General features: G+C 48.5%; 1 protein-coding gene and 1 long non-coding RNA gene across 2 annotated transcripts; one reads left to right on the forward strand and one right to left on the reverse strand.

The window, feature by feature from the left end:
* Positions 1-1,193: 1,193 nt before the first annotated feature.
* LOC309536680 (nuclear receptor subfamily 6 group A member 1-like) lies at positions 1,194-2,105 on the forward strand. The gene is made up of 2 exons (XM_082230853.1): positions 1,194-1,295; positions 1,694-2,105. Exons 1-2 carry the CDS (start codon positions 1,258-1,260, stop codon positions 1,950-1,952), a joined length of 297 nt encoding a protein of 98 aa, XP_082086979.1. The 5' UTR covers positions 1,194-1,257; the 3' UTR covers positions 1,953-2,105.
* Positions 2,106-8,690: 6,585 nt separating this feature from the next.
* On the reverse strand, positions 8,691-15,886 carry LOC309538101. Its single transcript, XR_014222108.1, has 4 exons — positions 15,537-15,886; positions 12,938-13,029; positions 11,532-11,703; positions 8,691-9,482 (listed from the first exon to the last, which is right to left on the reverse strand). It is a non-coding gene; the product is annotated as an uncharacterized lncRNA (long non-coding RNA).
* Positions 15,887-24,273: the final 8,387 nt, after the last annotated feature.

The raw sequence follows: 24,273 nt of genomic DNA on the forward strand, positions 1-24,273 counted from the left end.
AGCTAGAGGGCCACGTTTGACTCCCATCATCTCTAGCTCCGAGGAGCAGTGGTCAGGGAAGATGGGAATTGTAGTCCCCAAACAGCTAGAGGGCCACGTTTGACTCCCATCATCTCTAGCTCCCAGGAGCAGTGGTCAGGGAAGATGGGAATTGTAGTCCCAAAACAGCTAGAGGGCCACGTTTGACTCCCATCATCTCTAGCTCCGAGGACCAGTGGTCAGGGAAGATGGGAATTGTAATCCCCAAACAGCTAGAGGGCCATTTTTGACTCCCATGATCCCTAGCTCCCAGGACCAGTGGTCAGGGAAGGTGGGAATTGTAGTCCCCAAACAGCTAGAGGGCCACGTTTGACTCCCATCATCTCTAGCTCCGAGGAGCAGTGGTCAGGGAAGATGGGAATTGTAGTCCCCAAACAGCTAGAGGGCCACGTTTGACTCCCATCATCTCTAGCTCCCAGGAGCAGTGGTCAGGGAAGATGGGAATTGTAGTCCCAAAACAGCTAGAGGGCCACGTTTGACTCCCATCATCTCTAGCTCCGAGGACCAGTGGTCAGGGAAGATGGGAATTGTAATCCCCAAACAGCTAGAGGGCCGTGTTTGACTCGCATAATTCCTAGCTCCCAGGAGCAGTGGTCAGGGATGATTGGAATTGTAGTCCCCAAACAGCCGGAAGGCCACATTTGACTCCCATCATCCATAGCTTGTAGGACCAGTGGTTAGGGATAATGGGAAATGTAGTCCCCAAACAGCCGGAAGGCCACGTTTGACTCCCATCATCCCTAGCTCCCAGGAGCAGTGGTCAGGGAAGATGGGCAATGTAATCCCCAAACAGCAGGAAGGCCACGTTTGACTCCCATCATCGCCTGCTCCCAGGACAGGGATGATGGGAATTGTAGTCCCAAAACATCCCCAAGTCTGGCCATCGTTGGTATCGGTTGATATATTGATTCAATCAAACAATTAATCATGGCATGGAATGGTTGAAGCTCTGGACCCCCCCTCTTCCATTTCCTGCGCCCCCCTACCCCTGCCTCTTAACCCCCGCCTTTCCTATTCCAGCAGATCTGTTGAGCTGAACGGATTTGCTGCACTCAGGGATCCATACCTGGGGGGCCCGGGGCCAACCCCCTACCAATACCTCCCGCACCTTCAGAGCTGCCCGGCGCACTCGGCCCTGCTGCCCCCGCCCCCCCCCCCCGGAGCCTTGACCCCCAGGCTCCCGCTCTCCTCATCAGCCAGCTGGTCTCGGCCGAGGACATGGGGCCCCTCGGCACCCCCATGCTCATCGAAGACGGGTGAGTGGCGCACCCCCTTTCTGCCCGCTGTTGGCCCCCTCAGAGCAGCACAGTGGGGAGCCTTGTCACACGGGGGGGGGCGCACGGAAATGCTGTTTACCTTCCCTCCGGAGCGGGACCTATTGATCCACTTGCACTTTTGATGTGCTTTCAATCTGCAGGGTGGCGGGAGCAGGGACTGAGTGACGGGCGCTTGCCCCTTGACGGGGATTCGAACCGACCACCCTAGGCTCAGTGATTTAACCCACAGCATCACCCGCGTCCTTTAAAAAATGCAAAGCAGACCCGTGAAAAAGAAACCCACGGAGGGGTGGTATTAAACGGTGCGAATGCAACGTCGGCCGGTGGGCCCATAACCGACACTCGCTTTGGGCCCCTAACCGCTCTCCCTCCCGCAGGTACAAAGTGACCCAGTCGGAGCTCTTTGTGCTGCTCTGCCGCCTGGCCGATGAGCTCCTTTTCCGCCAGATCGCCTGGGTCAAGAAGTTGCCCTTCTTTGGCGAGCTGTCCATCAAGGACTACACCTGTCTCCTGGGCTCCACCTGGCAGGAGCTGGCCCTCCTCTCCTCGCTGACCGTCTACGGCAACCAGATTTTCGGAGACCTGGCTGACGTCACCGCCAAGTACTCCCCGTCCGAAGAGGAGCTCCACAGGTGAGGCTGATGGGGGGGGGGGGAGACAGTCGCGGAACTGAGAAATGGCACAGAAACATTACCTTTACAGAACGTTACGTTACGGAAGCACCTCTTACATCTCACTTCTTAGAAGCTAAACGTAAGGCAGTGGATTTCAGATGGTTGATCATTTATAAACCTCAAACTCCTGAGATAAATGCTGTTTACGTCTGAAGGGCAGCAGTTGAAGAAGGAGCAAAAAGGGTTTTCTTGTGTGTGTGTGTGTGTGTGTGTGTGTGTGTTTCTTTGTGGCTGATTAGCTGTTTTCCCTGTGTAAAGGTCAGAGGGGGCAGGGTTTCTGTTGAGGCAGGGGATTAGCTGTGGGAGGAGCTTATCAGAGTCTGAAGGGCAGTTATACCCATCTTTTAGATTTAGGGGAGCTAGTCTCAAACGTTTGTTGGGGGAGACCTAGGTTTTTTTTGTGTGTGTGGGGGGGAGTTATTTGTCCTGTCCTCAAGCTTTTTGTGATGGAGGACCTCTGTAGCTACCCCCAACGACACGATCTCAAGATGGAAGGGGAGGGAACAGCTGCAGTCGCCTGCGATTCCTGCGCAATGTTTGCCATCTTGCCAAAGGTTGCAGGCAGCTTTACCTGCAGCAATTGCATGTTGATTACCCTTTTAAAAGACAAAGTCCAGCAACTGGAGGAACGTGTAGCTACGCTCCAAAGAATTAGAGAGCTGGAGCTCTTCTTGGAAGCAACAGAGCACACCGTCTCCACCAGAGAGGAGACAGGGGACTCCCCTGAGAAGGAGGCTAGTTCACCAACACAGGAGCCAGATATATGGAGAAACGTGACTCAAAGAAGTAGGAGGCCCAGGGTTCACTCTGATTGTTTAGAAATACACAATCGCTTTGAGGTCCTCTCCCCTAGCATGGAAGACGAAGAGCAGACTCCATTTGAGGATCTCTCCCTCATTACAGTCGATCAGGTATATGAAGACGAGCAGCAAAGTCAGTCCTCAGGGAATGTGCAGGCGACCTTGGAACGGACAGCTCACGGAAGAACCCCAACCAAACCCAAGAGGAGGCGTGTAGTGGTGATAGGGGATTCCCTACTGAGGGGAACAGAAGCAGTGATCTGTGGGCCTGACAAGATGTCTCGGGAAGTGTGCTGTCTCCCCGGGGCTAAGATCCAAGATGTAACTGAACGACTGCAAGGAATCATAAAACCCACTGACGAATACCCCTTCCTCTTGGTTCATGTGGGAACCAATGACACTGCAAGCAATAGCCTCCAGAAGATCAAAAGAGACTACGAGGCTCTCGGCAGGAAATTGAAGCAACTAAATGCACAAATTGTCATCTCGTCTGTCCTCCCAGTTGAACGACGTGGCCCAGGGAGAGAGGGCAAAATAGTGGAAGTGAACAGCTGGCTTCGCAAATGGTGTAAACAGGAACGGTTTGGATTCTTAGATCACGGACTGCAGTTTCTTGAAGATGGACTTCTGGCAAGTGATGGGCTGCACCTCACAACGGTTGGGAGAAATGTTTTTGCCAAAAATCTCAGAAACCTCATCAGGAGGGCTTTAAACTGACTAATGTGGGGGAGGGAGACAGTGCTCCTGAAGGTAGGAGTCTATCAATTAATGAAGATGATCATCCAAATGTCATAGACCAAGTGGAGCAAACAGCACGCGGACCTAGTGGAGGGAGGAAAAAATCCTTAAATAAGAGACACGGGGGAATGATTAATGGACTTCAATGTCTGTACACTAATGCGCAAAGCATGGGAAATAAACAAGATGAGCTTGAGCTCTTGGTACAGCAAACTAAATATGACATAATAGGCATCACTGAAACCTGGTGGGATAAGTCCCACGATTGGAATGTAATAATGGGGGGATACAATCTATTTCAGAGAAACAGACCAGACAAGAAAGGAGGAGGAGTGGCGTTATATGTCAGGGGTGTGTATACCTGTGAAGAGATCCAAGATTTAGAACCTCAAAGCCAAAGTGAGAGCATTTGGGTCAAAATTAAGGGAGAGAAGAATAACAGAGACCTCATTGTGGGAGTTTACTATAGATCCCCAAGCCAAACGGAGGACATAGATGATGCCTTCCTGGAACAGATGGCCAAGCATGCAAAAGGAAGGGAGATAGTAGTAATGGGGGACTTCAATTACCCGGATATTTGTTGGACGTCAAACTCAGCCAAGAGCATAAGGTCAAACAGATTCCTCACTGGCCTTGCAGACAACTTCATTGTCCAGAAAGTGGGAGAAGCAACAAGAGGAACAGCCATTTTAGATCTGGTCCTAACCAATGTTGATGACCTGGTTAGTGGGGTAGATGTGGAAGGATCATTAGGCGCGAGTGATCATGCTCTTCTGAAGTTTACTATACATCGGAAAGTAGCAGCCAAGCATACTAGGACTCAATTTCTTGACTTTAAGAAAGCCGACTTCATAAAACTTAGGGAAGTGCTGGGTGAGATCCCATGGACAGCAATACTAAAAGGAAAGGGAGTTCATGATGGCTGGGAGTTTGTTAAGAGGGAGATACTAAAAGCACAACGTCAGGCAATACCAATGAGACGGAAACATGGAAGGTGCCTAAAGAAGCCAGGGTGGCTATCTAAAGAACTTTTAACTGAATTAAGATTAAAAAAGGATGTGTACAAAAAATGGAAAAGGGGGGAAACCACCAAAGAGGAATTCAAACAAATAGCCAGCACATGTAGACACAAAGTCAGAAAAGCTAAAGCACAGAATGAACTCAGGCTTGCTAGAGAGGTTAAAAGCAACAAAAAAGGCTTTTATGGGTATGTTCGTAGCAAAAGGAAGAACAAAGAAACAGTGGGGTCACTCAGAGGAGAAGATGGTGAAATGCAAACAGGGGACACAGAAAGGGCTGAACTCCTCAATGCCTTCTTTGCCTCAGTCTTCTCCGATAAGGAAAACAATGCCCGACCTGAAGAATTTGGAGCAAATGATTCAGCAAAGGAAACACAGCCCAGAATAACTAAGGAGATAGTACAAGAATATTTGGCTAGATTAGATGTATTCAAGTCTCCAGGGCCAGATGAACTGCATCCAAGAGTATTAAAAGAACTGGCAGATGTGATCTCAGAACCACTGGCAGTCATCTTTGAGAATTCCTGGAGAACAGGCGAAGTCCCGGCAGACTGGAGGAGGGCAAATGTTGTCCCTATTTTCAAAAAGGGGGAAAGAGAGGACCCAAATAATTACCGCCCAGTCAGTCTGACATCAATACCAGGGAAGATTCTGGAGCAGATCATTAAGCAAACAGTCTGTGAGCACCTAGAAAGGAATGCTGTGATCACCAATAGTCAGCATGGATTTCTGAAAAATAAGTCATGTCAGACTAACCTGATCTCGTTTTTTGACAGAATTACAAGCCTGGTAGATGAAGGGAACGCAGTGGATGTAGCCTACCTTGATTTCAGCAAGGCATTTGACAAGGTGCCCCATGATATTCTTGTAAAGAAGCTGGTAAAATGTGGTCTTGACTATGCTACCACTCAGTGGATTTGTAACTGGCTGACTGACCGAACCCAAAGGGTGCTCATCAATGGTTCCTCTTCATCCTGGAGAAGAGTGACTAGTGGGGTGCCACAGGGTTCTGTCTTGGGCCCGGTCTTATTCAACATCTTTATCAACGACTTGGATGATGGACTCAAGGGCATCCTGATCAAATTTGCAGATGACACCAAACTGGGAGGGGTGGCTAACACCCCAGAGGACAGGATCACACTTCAAAACGACCTTGACAGATTAGAGAACTGGGCAAAAACAAACAAGATGAATTTTAACAGGGAGAAATGTAAAGTATTGCACTTGGGCAAAAAAAATGAGAGGCACAAATACAAGATGGGTGACACCTGGCTTGAGAGCAGTACATGTGAAAAGGATCTAGGAGTCTTGGTTGACCACAAACTTGACATGAGCCAACAGTGTGACGCGGCAGCTAAAAAAGCCAATGCAATTCTGGGCTGTATCAATAGGAGTATAGCATCTAGATCAAGGGAAGTAATAGTGCCACTGTATTCTGCTCTGGTCAGACCACACCTGGAGTACTGTGTCCAGTTCTGGGCACCACAATTCAAGAAGGACACTGACAAACTGGAACGTGTCCAGAAGAGGGCAACCAAAATGGTCAAAGGCCTGGAAACGATGCCTTATGAGGAACGGCTAAGGGAGCTGGGCATGTTTAGCCTGGAGAAGAGGAGGTTAAGGGGTGATATGATAGCCATGTTCAAATATATAAAAGGATGTCACATAGAGGAGGTAGAAAGGTTGTTTTCTGATGCTCCAGAGAAGCGGACACGGAGCAATGGATCCAAACTACAAGAAAGAAGATTCCACCTAAACATTAGGAAGAACTTCCTGACAGTGAGAGCTGTTCGACAGTGGAATTTGCTGCCAAGGAGTGTGGTGGAGTCTCCTACTTTGGAGGTCTTTAAGCAGAGGCTTGACAACCATATGTCAGGAGTGCTCTGATGGTGTTTCCTGCTTGGCAGGGGGTTGGACTCGATGGCCCTTGTGGTCTCTTCCAACTCTATGATTCTATGATTCTATGATTCTATGAAATGCAGATATTTTGAGAAATAAACGTATTTTATTTTTATATTTGGTTCCTTAATTCCGTCAGGTCTCAATTCTTATATCGACTTTCGTTCCTTCTTGTAATAATTTCTTACAACTCTATTTAATATTATTCTGGTTATTCTTTACAAATCTTAGCAATCCCCCCTTTGTTTGAACTAGATGGTCTGTCCCTTTAAAAATTCTTTTGCCTTACAGTATAAAAACCTGTGATTGGAAACTCCCTGTACCAGTCTTTAACATCAGCAGTCAGGAGCTTTTCAGCCCTGTTTTTTGAGTTTCTTTGAAACTTAAACAGCTTATCTGGACTCTCCTTGGCTTCAGCGAAAGCGACTCCAGCTGCGCTCCAAAGGCTTCAGGGATAGCTGCCCAAAATTCTGAAGTATTATAATCCTGCATGATTTCTGTTTCTTTTCTTCACCTTTAACTGCCCTGAACCATTTTGCTTGTTTTTCTTTTATCTTACTTGCTACTCTCTTTCTCCTTTCATCTATTTCTGTCATTTCTATATATGAGGACTATTTGATTCCTGCAGTTGACCTTTCGCCAACATTTGCTGTTTGTGCTGTCCTCAGCATCCTGCTGGGCACCACGCAGAAATCAAAGAGGGGCACATTCTGACTCCCAGGCTTGCAATCTAATAAACTATGGTATGTAAGAGAAAGGGAATGCAGAGGGGAGAAAGGAAGATCATGAAAAAACAGCAGGACAGACAGAGAGAGAAAATGCACTTTCAATAAGTAGCTGTTTGGCTCAAAGGTGGAGAAATATCCCAGGCTTATGGAGCAGCAGGTTCAAAAAATGAACTGCTGAAAAATGGCACACGAGAGCTGGAACATTGGAAGTTAGCGTCCTTCAGTCTTGAGACAATGGAGTTCACCTCTGGGGGTGAAGTCCACCTGCTGCTATAGCAGCACTGGAGTGACTTCCCTGGGGCACAAGCCTGGGCAGTGTGGACGGAGGTCCTGGGCTGCCCAGGCGACAAGACCCTGCTCTGGGCCTCGCTCAAGCTTCAGCTCAACCATGTGCAACTGAAGAAAGACAGTCAGTTAAGGTTACCCTAAAACCCCCAAACTGTTTATGAATTCCCCCTCCCCAGCCAGGCCTCAAAGCCTCGCCTCAAGCACTTTTCAAATAAGGCTAAAAGCGTTAGCTAAGCATATTCCTCTTGCTGTAACAAAAAGACTCTAACGAAGGTAGAGAACAGAGTCCATTGTTTCTCAGAGCCTGTTTGTTTCTAAGGCCAGTGGCCTTGTTAAAAACCAAATTGCAACTTTCTTTCCGGGAACTATGCCAGGACAAGAGAATGAAACATATCTGAACACTCTGAAACCCCCTTTGGTTTCTCACCCCCTTTCTGGGAAGAGTCCAAAAAGAGTCCCAAGACAGGAACTTTCTGTTCATGCTCAGGAGACATGGGGCAGAACTTTTCAGAAGGAGGAGAAAGGGGAGGGAACTGGAAGAGGAATATATACTCTGTGCAAATGGCTGTGAAATCCTGCTTGTTTTGTGACTCTATCACACTTGCTCCTCTGCCCCCCCCCCCATGGCAGAATAAAAGCTCTTTCTCTGGATTTAACCCCTTGGTGTCGTTTGACTCTTTTCGTCCCTGCTTGGGTGCAACGATTCCTATCCATGGTTTAAAGGGCTAGAAAGGCTACATTTCTTGGTGCGTTAGTTAAGGACTGACTGTCTTTCTTCACAACATCCCTTACAGGGGGAGAAAACTGGCTGCCTTGCAAAGTTGCTGGATGGATTACTTTCATAGAACAACAAAGCAAACATTTTGTGTCTTGGGGGGAATAACAAAAAACCCTGCCCCAGACCTTGAAGGGATGTTTCCTGTCTGGGGGGGGGGGGCGGGTATTGAGGTAGATGGAGAATTGGGACTTGCCTCCCAATACAAATAGCAGGAAGAATCATAGAATCATAGAATCATAGAGTTGGAAGAGACCACAAGGGCCATCGAGTCCAACCCCCTGCCAAGCAGGAGCGGGGGAGATCCGGACTGCAGCAGCAAACCCTCCCCACAGCAGAATCCCACCTGCTATTACTCCAAGAAAAACCTGCACGAACGGAACAATTGCTAAATGCACAAATGTTGCTGCCTCCCACTTGGCTTTTCATCTCCAGAACCACAAATTGCCTCTGACTTCAAGAGACTTCCTGAGGGGGCAGCAAGTGCAGAAGAGATGGCAAATCAGGCGCCGGACTCTTACCTTTCCACAAAGCAGTGGGCAGCTGAGAGGACCCAACAGGAATGGATCAGGACCCCACCACAGAGGTAGGCCTCCACTCCTTGTACCCTGACAAAGATGGCCGCCTGCCACGGGTGGGACTGGATGTACGAGTAGAGGCCTCCTTTGATCCGAAACTGAGACTGGCGGTACTTTCTCGTTCCACACGTGGCCAGGAAAACAAGGAAAATGTGCCCCAGACTCAGATACAACGTTAACTCTCCGCTTGGGGCAAAATGCTCTCCCAGGGCCGACCTCTTCATTTATTTAGCACATTGCTATCCCATCCGTCCTCTCAAAGGAACCCGGGTGGCAAACAGTTCAATGATAAAAGCATCTTCAAAACAATTCCACTACAGATGCAGACACAGAAAGATCTCTGCTTAAAAGTTGGAAGAGGAAGGTCTTTGGTTGGTGCTCATAAGACAATAGACAGCAGTAGTATTTATCCCACCTTTCCTCCCAGAGCTAGAGCCAAGGTGGCTCACAACATTTAGAAACATTATTATAAAATACAAAGCAATGAAAACAACAGTAAAGGTACATCAGATCACCATTGGAGCCAGCAACTGAAATGCAGTTTGCTGGCATTTTGCCCCACGGATAAGGCAGGCACTTACAGCAAGCTGGCACATTGCAGTATTCCCATTTCCTCTTGCCACCCCTGAGCACGTGGCACCAAGGCTGGGTGCTATTATCAGGATTCCTGCAACACAAAAGTGGAACAGGATTACTTCAGAGATCAAATGCTCCCCCCTCTCTGCCCCTGCAAAGAGCAGCAGTGTGGGCTACCCAGGTTTGTATGTCCCCTGAGGATGATGTTCTGGAGTTTACGGAGGGCTGCTTGATAACCTTTGTTTTTTGCATGTACTTAGAACAGCTTTTTCCCAACACTCCTGACGTTTTGGCCATCAGCCCCATTCAATGCAGATTGGTCAAGGCTCTAACGAAGGCGCCACATTCTCACCATACATTTAAAACACTATGATGCCACTTTAGAGGGCTTCCTGCAAAGAATTCTGGGAGCTGCAGTTTGTTAAGTAGCCTGAAGGTTAGTAGGAGACTCCTGTTCCTGATCCGAGAGCTAGAATTCCCAGAGTTCCCTGTGAAGAGGGATGAATATCATAGAATCATAGAGTTGGAAGAGACCACAAGGGCCATCGAGTCCAACCCCCTGCCAAGCAGGAAACACCATCAGAGCACTCCTGACATATGGTTGTCAAGCCTCTGCTTAAAGACCTCCAAAGTAGGAGACTCCACCACACTCCTTGGCAGCAAATTCCACTGTCAAACAGCTCTTACTGTCAATAAGTTAAACCACTCTGGGAATTGTAGCTCTGGGAGGCAAATATGAGTCTCCTAACAACTCTGAGCACCCTTAACAAACCATATTTCCCAGAATTATTTGGGGGAAAGCCATGACTCAAGCGGCCCTCCAGACGGTGCTGAATGATAGTTCCCAACATCCTTGGCCCTTTTTGTGGGTGCATGGGAGTTGGAGTTCAGCAACAACCGGAGGGCCAAAGGTTCCCCACCCAGCTTAACACAACATGAATTTGAAACTGGTCCACGCCACAGAAAGCTCTGCATCAGCCGTGACTTCCTGTGTCCATCCATCAATCCATCCTATACTATAAAGTCACAGGCAGGCCTGGAAACACTTGGGGATAGTCAAAAGCCATTAAATCCAGCATCATCTCCTCCTCCTGGTCGGCTTTCACAGACACTGTGTGAAGTGGCCTCTGGCCTCAGCTGTGATTCAAAGCCTCACTCAGAGTCCTTGGGAAGGGGGCGCTTAGAGAAATTGTCCTCATCCCAATTTTATTCTAAAAGATCTGAATAGTTTCTGCACTGGAAAGCAATGCTATTGAAACTCTCCCTTGTTTTTACTGTTTTCAAGTTGGACAGAGCACTAGGCAGGCATGTTTTGCAACAGCTTTCCGTTCTTTTGCACTTCTTCCCTTCCCTGCAATGTGTTCCCGGTGCACAGATGTGCCCTGGTAACACACTACCAATGCATTGCCACAATGCGTCAGGGTTGCCTTGGGACAAGTCAAGGTACATTCAGGGATGGACCACAGGTCCCAGGTTCAATCCCTGAAATGTTCAGTTAAAAGGATCCCAGAGAGAAGGGGACTCTCAGTGAAAGTTGGAAAGTGGCTGCTAAACATGCCCTCCAGATGTTTCCCACCAGCCTGGCCAATGGTGGGATGCCAAGGGACCCACGTTCCATCTCCAGTCAGTGCCAATGCCAGTCAGTGCCATATTGTGGTGGGTGCAGGGAATGTACAAGTCCACTTCCTGAGTTTCTAGATAACTGCATCGAGATCCATTGTGTGTGGTGTGTGGTTTTTTACCAGTGTGCAAGATCATATATGCATACACCAGTGGAACACACGCCAAGACCCTGAATGCAATCCTACACATGACCACATCCAAATTCGGGTTTTCACCAATATTTTATCAACAACCACATAGGCATTTGTAGCAAACATGAATGAAATGGCACAAATGGATTGGATGACCCAAAAAACACAGCCTCATCTAATTGCAGAATTATTTCTATGAATTCAATAAAAGCAGCACACAGGGCAGAGCCAATCAGCAGGTTATTGTTCTTACACTAGATAAGGCAGAGTGGTCCAGAGCCTTTTTGGAAAAGCCAAACACATATCTTATCAATAAGCCATGTTTTGCATTTAGTTTTTCTTTTTGGACAAAAAACTGCAAGGAGAAAAGGTGAGGGTCGGCTTACCTGCAGAAGTTGTGGCTGGTGAGACCGAGCTGCTCTGCATCCTCCCGATGGGAATTGAAGACCAGCCCAGTAAGGAACTGGGAATCCCACCTCAAGCAAGCAGCACCCAATTCCGTGCGGTTGTGGGGACCTCGATAGTTGTTGCCTCTTCCAGAAATGCAAGTGTGACTTTCTGTGACAAAAAAGGCAGGTTTGCATCAGGCCCGAACCACATTCATGGGGCATATAGTTTGAGGTTTTTTTCTCACTGCAGATTTTCAATTGTGAAGCCTACATTAAAAGCACATCCCCCCCCCCCCAAGAATCATAGGAGCTATAGTTTACCTCTCACAGAGCTACAATTCCCAGCACCCCTGATGACCCACAGTTTCCAAGTTGGGGGGTGTGTGCCTTAAATGTATGAACCTTGGGGCAGGGATCCACTTTTCATCTGTACAGCGCCATAGATGTTACAAGGGATGGGGCTGGTTCTTAAATTAAATTTTACATATTTTATTTAACTAGAAAAGTTTTAAATGATTTTTATTTAACTAGAAAACCAACACAGACAAGAAGAAAAAGAAGAAGGAGGAGGAGGAGGAGGAGGAGGAGGAGAAGAGTTTGGATTTAATATCCCGCTTTATCACTACCTGAAGGAGTCTCAAAGCGGCTAACATTCTCCTTTCCCTTCCTCCCCCACAACAAACACTCTGTGAGGTGAGTGAGGCTGAGAGACTACAGAGAAGTGTGACTGGCCTAATAAAAAGCTGAAAGTTACTGTACATGTCTTAGAACAAAGCTTACACATACCTTATGAATACGAGCCCTATTAAATAATTTGTAATAAACAAGATAATACATTTTTCCTGCAAGCATGAAGGTATCAATATCCAAAATGCAACATTAAGAAAATGTTTAAGTTGAATGCCATCAGAACATTGCAAAATGATTATTTGAAGCCAGCACCCTCCCATTTTTATTTAATTCATAATCAAGTCTCTTTTAGTATATATTGCATCTTCTCATTGTCTCCTTTTTCTACCGTAATGAGCGAGTTTGGTCACTGAGGCCAACTAACACAAGTTTTCTACTCCATTTTCCCGCAAGCATGGCAATAACCATAGATGAAGCCAATTCTTTGTTTCTGCAAAACTAAACATGCTGCACAAATAGGGAATGATTGTGGTGGAACTAGAGCTCCAGATTCCACGCAAGATTCTCGGAGTCTGGTGCATATTTCTATTGAAAAGGAGCAGACCAAAATACAAGTGTGTGGGTGTGGAATTCACACAAGTTAATTTGGATCAGGGCCGTGATGTGGAGAGAAACTGCTAAAAGCCTTCTTCCCTTCGGCTCCAATGCTCATAGCACAACATTTTCACCGCCCCACCTGGCTCTGCCCCACTGCAGAGGAGCCTTGAACCTACTGTTGGCGCAGGGAGGGAGGCTGCAGAACTCAAAGCTGTACTTGTTTCCTTTGTAGACAAAGCACCAGGGCATGATGTCGGAATCAGGGTTTCTAGAGGAAAGGAAAGGCAAACACTGGGCATTTTGTACCATTAAGACATTTATCATAGCAGTGTGGAATTGTAGAGCTGGAAGGGACTCCAGGGGTCATCTAGTCCAACCACCAACCTTCTGGTTGATAGCCAGATGCACTGGCCCACTGCACCACTGGGGACAGCTGCAAACTCAGCTGCAACCTCAAAAATAAGGGAAAAAATGGGGGGGGAGGCCAACATTTATACTCAAAATAATACACTGATAATTTTAAGAATGTAGGAAGAGTCTTGCTAGATCATACGAAGAAACATCTAGACAGACACTCGGTTCTCACAGCAGCCAACTAGAAGTCAGTGAAAGGCTTGGAAGCAGCCTTTCCTGGGTGCAACAGCACTTGCCCTGTCCCGCCCCCCACTTGCTATTCAGAAGCCGACTGCCTCCCCCCCCCCCCAGGGAAGCATCACCTCCGTCAAGGCCAGTAGCCACTGACAGCCTTATCCCCCAGGAAAAGGTCAAGAAAAGGGCTGCTAAATTAATTAAGGGATGGAGTGACTCTCCTATGAAGAAAGGCTGTTGCATTGGGGACTTTTTAATTTAGAGAAAAGGCAAGTGTGAGGTGACACAATGAAATTTTATGAAATTATGCAAGGCATGAAGAAAGTGGTTGGAGACGTTTTCTTCCCTCTCTCATATCACACCCAATGAAGCTGAATGTTGGAAGATTCAGGATAGATTTTTTTAAAAAATAATTCTTCATGAAGTGCAGAATTCAGCTCTGGAACTCACGCCCACAGGGGCAGTGGTAACCACCAACCGGAATGTCTTTAAAAGAGAACTGGACCAATTCATGGAGGAGGAGGAGGAGGAGGAGGCAGCAGCGGAGAGGGGCTCTTGATGGCTGCTGGCCATTTTGACTCTGCTTTGCCTCCACCGGCTCCCACAGGCTCCTCTTAGGCTCGTGGAAATTGGTCTTCTCAACCCAAGTTGGTGGTTGACACTACGCCTTGGGGGAAGGAGCTCCATAGTTTAATTCTAAGCCCTGAGGGAAGACTTGTGTGGTGTAGTGGTTAAGAGCGGTAGTCTCGTAATCTGGGGAACCGGGTTCGCGTCTCCGCTCCTCCACATGCAGCTGCTGGGTGACCTTGGGCCAGTCACACTTCTTTGAAGTCTCTCAGCCCCACTCACCCCACAGAGTGTTTGTTGTGGGGGAGGAAGGGAAAGGAGAATGTGAGCCGCTTTGAGACTCCTGAAGGGGAGTGATAAAGCGGGATATCAAATCCAAAACTCTTCTCTTCTCCAAAGACGTCCTTCCTGTTGTCAGCCCTGAATCTTCCAATCTTCAGCTTCACTATATGGCCTAGATGTCTTCCTATTTATTCCCTTTCTCCACAAAGCGCACACAGTTTCATGAAATTATGATGAAATGATATTATACACCTCCACCTTGTGTGTCTTCCCAAAGTCTCACTTACACTAAACTAAAATGTTGTAACCTTTCCTCACAGTGGAGATGCTCTCAACCATTTTGGTCGCCCTTTTCTGAACCTTTTCCAGCTCTGCAGCATCCTTATTTGACAATGTCAATATTTCTCCCGCTCAGAGTAGATTTTGCCTACAAGGATGTATTTGTGGGAATGGATTTCGGCACTAGGAGAGGATACATGGTTTAGTTATTATTCTTCCTTGCTCACATTTGTGAGATCAACAGAGTACCATCCTTTGCAGCTTAAACTTTGAAGCTAAGAAAAGTTTGATTTAAGCTTTTACAAACAATAATCCAGGATGCTCTAAAGGCAGACTGGATTTTCCTGGTATTACCCATTGTCTACCCCTTAAAAACAACAATCACAACACTGTTTTGTAAAGAAGTAAAAGTAGTATTTACTTACACAATCTAGGTTGAAGTAGCAATTGCAGCACCAAATAAAAGCATGTTTATAACTACAGTCGTACCTTGGAAGTCGAAAGGAATCCATTCTGGAAGTCCATTTGACTTCCAAAACGTTCAGAAACTAAGGCGTGGCTTCTGATTGGCTGCAGGAAGCTCCTGCAGCCAATCGGAAGCCGCAGAAGCCCTGTTGGACGTTCAACTTCCAAAAATAGTTTGCAAACTGAAACACTCACTTCTGGGTTTGCAGCATTCAGGAGCCAAAATGTTCAGGAACTAAGCTGTTCCAAAACCAAAGTACGATTGTACTATCTAAGTTACCAAAGTACAAAAGGTAAGTTCAAAATTGTGTCTGAGCTGCAGACCTCAGACATGGACATGTGGTCAGCTTGGAAGCATGACGAAGAAAGAGGAGGCTGCCCAGGCTGGAAGGATGTAGGGCTACAGCTTCCTGCCAAAGCAGACAAAGGAAGTGATCTCACAGAGTTCTCTCTAGCAAATTTGACAAGAAAGCTCTATGAGCCCCTTCATGTGCCAATCTGGTAAAACATGAATTATTGGTTTGACTGCAATAATGTCCCATGGTATTGGGGGGCAAGAAGAGGAAGAGGCCCCTCCTAAACTCACTTTCTCACCTGCAATAGTTGTGGTTTCCAAGGCCCAACCTAGCGGCATCTGCCCGGTACGCATTGTACCGCTTATTCCTCAAGGAATCGAGCTTTCAGTTCAAGCACTTGGCTCCACTCACAGTTGTGTTCCATGTCCCCATGTAGCCCTCTCCAGCGCCCTGGTAACACTTGGCTTTGGTATCTGAAAAAGGAGGAGCAGAGCATTCAGTCTCCCGCCTGTTCTCCAAAGGTACTCTGCACACATCTTGCATCCATGGGGCTGCTCGGGATCAAGATGGGAGATTGCAGCCGTGGTCACTGGGGGCTAGAGAGCAGAGGCCTATGGGCCACATGTGACCCCCCAGGTCTATTCTGTTTCGCCCCTGGGACTCTCTCCAGGCCCCCCTGCCCCCAGAATCTCCACCCCTCTCACTAGCCCTACTTTGCAACCTCTCCTCAAATGTTTCTGACTTGCTGGAATGTGGTCTTGAACTCTGATAATGGTTCTTGCTTGTCTGGCTGGAGGATAGAGCGGAATGCCACAGTTTGTGTGTAGAAACCAGCCTCATGAACCAAAGCAAAATTCACATTCACTCCTGTGCCCATTTTTGCCCCCTGCTAGATGAGGTGGAGGATGGAAGAACCACAAGGCCATCTCCACCTATGTCCTCCCTGCTCTGTGATGCAGTCCTCCTCCTTCCCCACTATTCCAGCCATCTTGGACTGGAAGAAGCAGGAAGCTCATGACACTTTATGCCAGATGCTGCTTCCACGCTGCCTCTCCCTCACAGGCACAGCTAGCAAAGCCAGCAGGCCTGGCAGCCAAGCTACATACAATTTATTCTTCTTATTACATTTCTATACCACCCTTTTCTTCCAAGGAGCTGCTTGGGAGTAAAGGTGGTATATAAATGTAACACACACACACACACACACACACACGGTGGTGTACATGGTTCTCCTCCTCCCCATTTCTTCCTCACAACAACCCTGCGAGGGAGGCTGCAAATGCCGACTAAGGTGCTTCCTGGCTGAGTGGGGAATTGAACCCTCCTCTCTGGGAGTAGGAGCTGGCACTCTGGCCATCCCACCCCAGTCACATCTTGGAACAAGGCTGCTTAAACTTGCTCGCTTTTATTTTGGAGAGAAAACTGCTGCAGGTATGTTTAGCCTGGAGAAGAGGAGGTTCAGGGGTGAGATGATAGCCATGTTCAAATACATAAAAGGATGTCACCTAGAGGAGGGAGAAAGGTTGTTTTCTGCTGCTCCGGAGAAGCGGACACGGAGCAATGGATCCAAACTACAAGAAAGAAGATTCCACCTAAACATGAGGAAGAACTTCCTGACAGTAAGAGCTGTTCGAGAGTGGAATTTGCTGCCCAGGAGTGTGGTGGAGTCTCCTCCTTTGGAGGTCTTTAAGCAGAGGCTTGACAACCACATGCCAGGAGTGCTCTGATGGTGTTTCCTGCTTGGCAGGGGGTTGGACTCGATGGCCCTGGTGGCCTCTTCCAACTCTGTGATTCTAGGATATATCGAAGACCTCCAAATTCCTCTCCCAGTCAGCGCTAGGAGAAGGGCTCCACCTGCAGAAAGAGGGGAGAGGCCAGGCTGGAGACCCCCCCTCTGGCCCCTGGGGGTCCCAGGAGCCCTTTCTGGGCGGCCCTCACTTGGCCAGTTCCCCAGAGTCCCCCCCCCCACTGGGCTCCAGTGGCCCCCTGAGGCCTGCAGGGATCTGGAGGGAGAGCCACTTCTCCTGTGGAACTGAGGAAGAGAGGTCTTGGCCCAGGTGGGGGGGGGCAGGCGAGGGCTGTCAAGTGGAAAGGACACATGCAGGCGTCATATTTGGAACATTTAACTTGAAATATGTGGGCCCCCCCCCGTGATTTCAGTCACGTTCTCTCAAGTCCCCTCTCAACGGTCAATCTCTCCCTCTTTCCAGGCTCCCCATCGCCTTCTCACACTGAGTTGTAACACCAGCGAGGAGGAAAGGAGCCTCTGAGGGATTCTCCTCCCCAACTCAGGTGGTCCAGACCAGCCATTCTCCGAAGGGCCCCCCCCCTTCCTTGGGTGTCTGTCCAAACCTCCGCCTGGGAAGACAGGCGGGGGGGGGGCTCATCTCTTTTCTCGAGGAAGGCCCTGGGGTTGTGAGGGGGAGAGAGAGAGAGAGGAGACCCCCCTGCCCCCCCCTTTCCGGGAGGAGAGCCCCCCTTTCCTCCGCCCCCCCCCCTTGTGTGTGTCTCTCTCTCTCTCTCTCTCTCTCTCTCTGTGTGTGTCTCTGAGGGAGGAGAGGGGAGGCCCCCCCCTCCCCCCCCGCGGCTGCTTCCCCTCAACGGCTTTTCCCAACTGCCTTTCCCCAACTGCCGCCTCGCCTCCCTTGGGGCGCCAAGGATTCCTGGCCGGCCAGGCGGCCCTTCAGGGGCGGACTCCTCCCCAGGACCCCTCTCTGGTCCATGGGTCTGAAGGGATCCCTCCTGGGCCCCAAGCCCTTCCAGGGGTCCTTTGCAGGTGGCTCTCCTGGAAGCTCCTTTCGGCCTCCCCCCCAAGATGGCGAGGGCGTTTCATCCCTGGCCTGGGACACGTCTTCATCTCCCTATTTTCCTGGTGGGGGGGGAGGGGGTGTTTCTTGGGGGGGGGGTCTGGAGGGAGCCATTTCTGAGCCCAAGGCACCTCCCGCCACTAGGCAGCCCTTCGCCTCTTCTCCCCCCCCCAGGAGATAAGGGGGGGGGGCAGGGAGGGGGCATGGGGGTCCCTGCTCAGGTCATGCGCGGTGGGGGGAGAGCCCCAAGTCGGGGAGCAGAGGGTCCTCCTTTGCCCTCTCTGCCAAGCCAGGGAGGGGGCTGCCTTCCTTTCGGGGGGAGGGGGCTTTGGGAGAAGGAAATAAACCCCCTTCAGATGGAGAGAGGGGTCACCTTTGTGCCCAGAGGCTGCAGCCAGAGGGGAACATTCCCACGTGGGGGGAGCACAGGGAGAAGAAAAGCCCCTCTGCATCTCCAGCACCACTTCCTGTGCCCCAGATGCAACAGCACATGTCTCTCCCCCAGATCTCACTCCCACTCCTAAGACAGATGGATGCCAACCAACCAACCATCCCCTCCCCACCCCCTCCTGGTGCCCCTTCAAGTTGGCTTGAGGGCAGGGGGAGGGTCCACCCCACCAGATGAAGGGAGAGGAGGTCCTTCCATCCGGAAAATGGGAATGCTTGCAAAGATTTCCATGAAGATGAGTGCCATATAGAGATAATAATATTATTACGTGAATTCCCCCGCTGACACAAAGATTAATACAGTGGTACCTCGGGTTAAGAACTTAATTTATTCTGGAGGTCCATCTTTAACCTGAAACTGTTCTTAACCTGAGGTACCACTTTAGAAAATGGGGCCTCCACTACCACCACCGTGCAATTTCTGTTCTCATCCTGAAGCAAAGTTCTTAACCCGAGGTACTGTGCCTGGGTTAGCGGAGTCTGTAACCTGAAGCGTCTGTAACCCGAGGTACCACTGTACCCATCAATTAAATACACAACAGACAAGAACAGAGCAATGTGTAGAAAAATATCATCTTTCTTCTCCCTTTTTCCCTTAGGGTCTAGTGTGCTTTGAAGACGTAGCTGTTCCTTTCACAGAGGAGGAGGACTGGGCTTTGCTGGATCCTGACCAGAGAGCTCTGCAGAAGGAAGTCGAGGAGGAGAATCCTGGGATCGCGGCCTCTCTGGTAAGGCTCCCTGCTGGATCATGAGATCAGTTTTGAAATTCCATACAGATCTCTGAAGGACAAACCTCCTCTCTTTTGAGGGAGCCCCATAGCGCCCCCTGCAGCACCTGAGATGTTAACACACCCACAACTCTCCATAGGAGATGCATCTCCTGTTCTGTCTGGGAATATTCTTCCACCAGTCCTGCCTTTTCCAACCAGGATGAGGCTGCTCTGAGCTGCCCAGGCCTTCTTCCATGTAGGCTTCAGAGATCTCAGGGACGTGGAGGTACATCCTGTCTAACTTTCTTTTTCCCTTTCTACATTTGTCTGGCTTCGTTCTTTTGGTGAATCTAATTTTCCATGAAATATTTCCTGCAAGGGACTGTTTAGAATGTGGAAAAAGCTTCACCTAGGAAACCCGTCTCAATTTCCATTAAATAAAACACAGCGGGGATAATCATAGAATTTTAGGAAATGGTATAAGGCATATGGTATAACTGGTATTAGGAAACTTCATGAGGAATTAAGGGGAAAGCTAGCGTTGACCCGGAGTAGTTACAACATTTATGGTCTCTCCCCGAGTGCCAGGGACCCTCCTCCAAAGAGAGCTTTTTTTTGGTCAGAATTATTTCTTTTTTTCCAATTTTTGGCAATTAATTGGCAATAAATGTTCTCACTGCCACTGTGGCGTAAAGAAATATTTCCTTATTTAAAACATCTTTGTCAGGGGTTCAGGAGCAGAGGCGAGGGCAAGGGAGGAAACAGAGAGCGAGGGGGAGGAGGCAGAAGAAAGGATGAGTGACGACGACGACCCGAGATCTCCGAGTCTGTCCAGTGAATCAGAAGATTCACAAAGAGGAGCACCAGTGGCAAGGGCAAGGGGGGAGACTAGGGGGACACCCCAGGAAGAAAGAGCCAGAGGGGACTCAGAGGGGAGCAGTTGGAGATCGGGACCTACGTCACCGCCAGAGAGTAGGGAAGAGGAAGAGCGCCTGGGAGCTAGCGCTGGCAGCTCGCAACAGGAGGGAGGGCACGAGTCAGGAGTGGCCACACCTTCATCGGGGAGCGAAGTGACGGTTAGACGGAAAGTGGAAGGTTGGGCGCGCGCGCCAAGTTCAAATGCACAGGAAGGTGGCGCAGTAGGCAGCCCGGAAAGAGAGCCAGGTCCTAAAGCCCGGCGCAAGGAGACAGGGGAGTCAGGGGGGTCAGCGTCAGAAGAATCCCGGAAGGGAGAGACCCAGGGGGGCAGAGGGACCCAGAGGAGAACTGTCAGGCGGAAAAGGTGGAGCAGGGCTAGGATATTAAGTTGGTGCGCAAGGGGCGGAGACTCAGAAGGAGCTTCGCCGACCTAAGCATAAGGCGTAGGGTTGCACGCAGCAGCTCAAGAATGGAGACTGTAACTCAATAAAGACTTTTAATCAACAACCGCTGGCTAGCGTGATCCTCTGTGAGCTAGGATCTGGAAGTAACCCTGACAATCTTTATCAAATTTTCTGTTATTGCCTCACAAGCCGTAAAATTCCAACTCTCCTTCCATAATTTCCCCCATGATGTTACTTGAATAGGTTTCCCTAAACCCATAGCCAATTTGATCATTACCGCCTTTACCTGTTCATCCATGTCCTCCCACTCCAGTAAGATTCCATAGATTTTAAAAATTAATTTTGTTTTGTTTTGTAGTAAATCTTTATCCAATACTGAAATTGCAAAACCCTCTTTCTTGTCAGCTTTGAAGACCTCATTTATTTGGTGATACTGGATCCACCCTGTTAGGTGGTGTTTTATTTCCTCCCGCAGTTTGGCCAAACTCATGCTGGTAGCTTCGAGAACACTGTCCAATCATCTCGTCCTCTGTCGTCCCCTTCTCCTTGTGCCCTCCATCTTCCTGGTATAATTCCTCTGGAGAGCCAGTGTGGGGTAGTGGTTAAGAGCGGTAGACTCGTAATCTGGGGAACCGGGTTCGCGTCTCCGCTCCTCCCCATGCAGCTGCTGGGTGACCTTGGGCCAGTCACACTTCTGTGAAGTCTCTCAGCCCCACTCACCCCACAGAGTGTTTGTTGTGGGGGAGGAAGGGAAAGGAGAATGTGAGCCGCTTTGAGACTCCTGAAGGGGAGTGATAAAGCGGGATATCTTCTCCTCCTCCTCCTCCCCCTCCTCCTCTGTTTATTCTTGCCCCCTCTTCTTGATGTCTTCTGCTTCTGTTAGGTCCTTACCACTTTGGTCCTTTATTATGGCAATCTTTGTACAAAATGTTCCTTTCATATCTCCAATTTTCTTGAACTGATCTCTGCTTTTTCCCATTCTATTGTTTTCCTCTATTTCTTTGCATTGCTCTTGTCTCTCCTTGCTATTCTTTGGAAATCTGTACTCTATTTCTTGTAGGTCTGCCTTGGATTCGTATCAAGATCATTCTATCATTTTTGAGATTGCATCCCAGTACAGCTTTTGCCACTCTTTTCTTGGCCATGAGGGCCACTCCATTTCTTTTACGGGATTCTTGCCCACAGTAGTAGATATGATGGTCATCTGAACTGAATTCGCCCATCCCTGTCCATTTTAGTTCACTGATGCCTAGGATGTCAATATTTATTCTTGCCATCACATTTTTGACCACATCCAACTCTATACCACTGGAGAGGTATAGAAATGGGGCTTCTCTTGGGAAGGGGCCGCCCCATTTGTGCTTCTCCAGGGGCAGGAGAATATCTAGGGCAGGAGAATCCCTGCAGGGCCTCTGAGGCTGCCTTTCCTTCTTCCTCTCTCCCAGGACCCTCCAGCTCGTTTTGGCTCCTCAGGAAGGATAAAAGGGACAGATTCTGCAACCCTAGTGAGGATGGAAGGGGGAAGATGGACAGTTGACCTGGTCAGGTTGTCTCCTGCATCCCTCCTCTCAACCTCTGAGCGTTCCCTCCCAGGGACCTCCAAGAGATCTGGTGAGTTCCAGGGGAGGGGAGATGGGAACATGGAGGGATGGAGGGTGAAGAGGGAAAGTTCTCTGGCCAGAAATGAGATAAAGCAGGGATTTTGCTGTGGGTGAGGCCCCCAACATATTGGGAGGCTTCCCCTCCAGCCAGAAAATCCCTGCAGGGCCTCTGAGGCTCCCTTTGCTTCTTCCTCTCTCCCAGGACCCTCCAGCTCGTTTTGGCTCCTTGACTCCTCAGAAAGGGTGAAAGAGACAGATCCTGCAAACCTAGCAAGGATGGAAGGGGGAAGATGGACGGTTGACCTGGTCCGGCTGTCTCCTGCATCCCTCCCCACAACCTCTGAGCGTTCCCTCCCAGGGACCTCTGAGAGATCTGGTGAGTCCCAGGAGAGTGGAGATGGGGACCTGGAGGGATGGAGCCAGAGAGGAATTGGGGCTTGCTCAGCTGGGGGGTGGGGGGGAGGCCGGCAGGCGGATGGAGATGGAGAAGGGGAGCACCTTTTCGGGCTCCCCCACCTGCCTGCCTGCCTGCCTGCCTGCCTACGCTTTTGTCATCTGCAGGCAATTTCAGCTAGGAATAGATTACAGCTCCCCGGCCAACGCGATGTATTGGCAGCTCAAAATGTCTAAAACCAGTTCTGTGATCTGAATGCCCTACCAATAGCTGACAACTCACTGATCCATCGCGCAGCCCTGGACTCCTTAAAGGAACCTGATCCTGCTGTGCAGTGTGAACTCAGATGGGGCCTCCGTGTGTTGCCTTTTTCTCTTCTTTTTGTATAACTTTTATTAACTTTATAAAACAAGCAAGATAGGAATAATAGATGATACAAATATGTAGGCTGAGTCTGTATATCTCAAACATAGCAGAATAAATTTGCAGGAGTATCTATAACATATAGTTCATCATTAGTGGTCAGTGTATGAGTCCTGGGTCCATGAATTGCTTTCAACTGAAACAAAAAAAGGGGAAACAGGAGAGCACAGAGAACATTCAACATCGCAGAGCCAAATGCCTAGACTGGAGCTCTTGTGGCCGTTGTGCTTAGATTAAGTGAGTAATAGTCATTTTTCCGCTTCTGTTACCAATGAAACAACACAAAGCTGGTCTTATCATGAAAATGGGAGGGGGGGTTCAAAGTGAAGAAAGAGATTTACGTATAAATTTAAATATTTTCCTGTTTTAATTTTTTAAATTATTATTATTTTTATTGGTTTTCACATATTACTTTACAATACAGATGTACCAAAGCCAACACAATTTCCTTCCCATCCCCCCATACATTTACATTTCTATTTCCTCAATCCATCCTATTATCCTTTTCTCCCTCCTCCCACTTCCCTCCGCCCCCACTGTATTTCCTCCACATTATACAATTTACAATAATCTTTGCATTCTACAACCTTCTCAAATCATCTTCATATTCTTATTATCTTTCCTTACTAATTTTTCTTCCATCCAGTACTTCACATTTTATCTAGGCATATTAGCGTATCTTTTCTTGAGCAATATTTTGCCATATATTCATCAAAACATTTCCACTCCTTTTTAAATTTTTGATTCGACTGATTTCTTCTAATTTCAGTTAATTTTGCCAGAATTAAATATTCATTTAGTTTACAAATCCATTCCTCCTTTGTGGGTATAGTTTGTGACTTCCACCGAGCAGCAATCACTATTCTAGCAGCTGTACTTGTGGAATGTAATGGCGTCCGCCACACTTTCCTGTGCCAACTCTCCGTGCCAACTGTGAGCCTTAAGCTGTCTTCCTGGCTCCAAGCCGAGTTTCGCAGCAGCAGTCGTGCCTTGGGTGGGTGATAAATCCAAGGCTGTACGCAGGCTTCTTGCTCATCTAAGAAGTCTTTAATCATTGTACAGAAAAACATCATAAATCAACCTGGAGATCGAGCGGACATCTCCTCGGCTTGACAGCTAAAAACGAAAGTAATTCACACGCAAAGAAAGATTCCCGTATGTGAACAAAACCACACCTCAGAATGTGAGACGTCACACAGAACTGTTTAACCCTGTACGTTCTGATTCTCCTCACAGTACTTGCATATAGAAAAATCCCCCCCCCCCCGTGGTATCTCTTCATCTCTCAATCCAAGGAGATATGTCTCTGGTTCTCTTTGTTATTGATATTT

This window comes from Podarcis vaucheri (genome assembly GCF_965113315.1).
Source record: "Podarcis vaucheri genome assembly, chromosome: 7".
Lineage (NCBI taxonomy): Eukaryota > Metazoa > Chordata > Lepidosauria > Squamata > Lacertidae > Podarcis > Podarcis vaucheri.

Coding starts and splice junctions, on each gene's coding strand:
- LOC309536680 (XM_082230853.1), top strand. CDS start 1,258: ATGGGGCCCCTCGGCACCCCCATGCTCATCGAAGACGG. Junction 1,296..1,693: donor CCCATGCTCATCGAAGACGG/GTGAGTGGCGCA, acceptor TCCCTCCCGCAG/GTACAAAGTGACCCAGTCGG.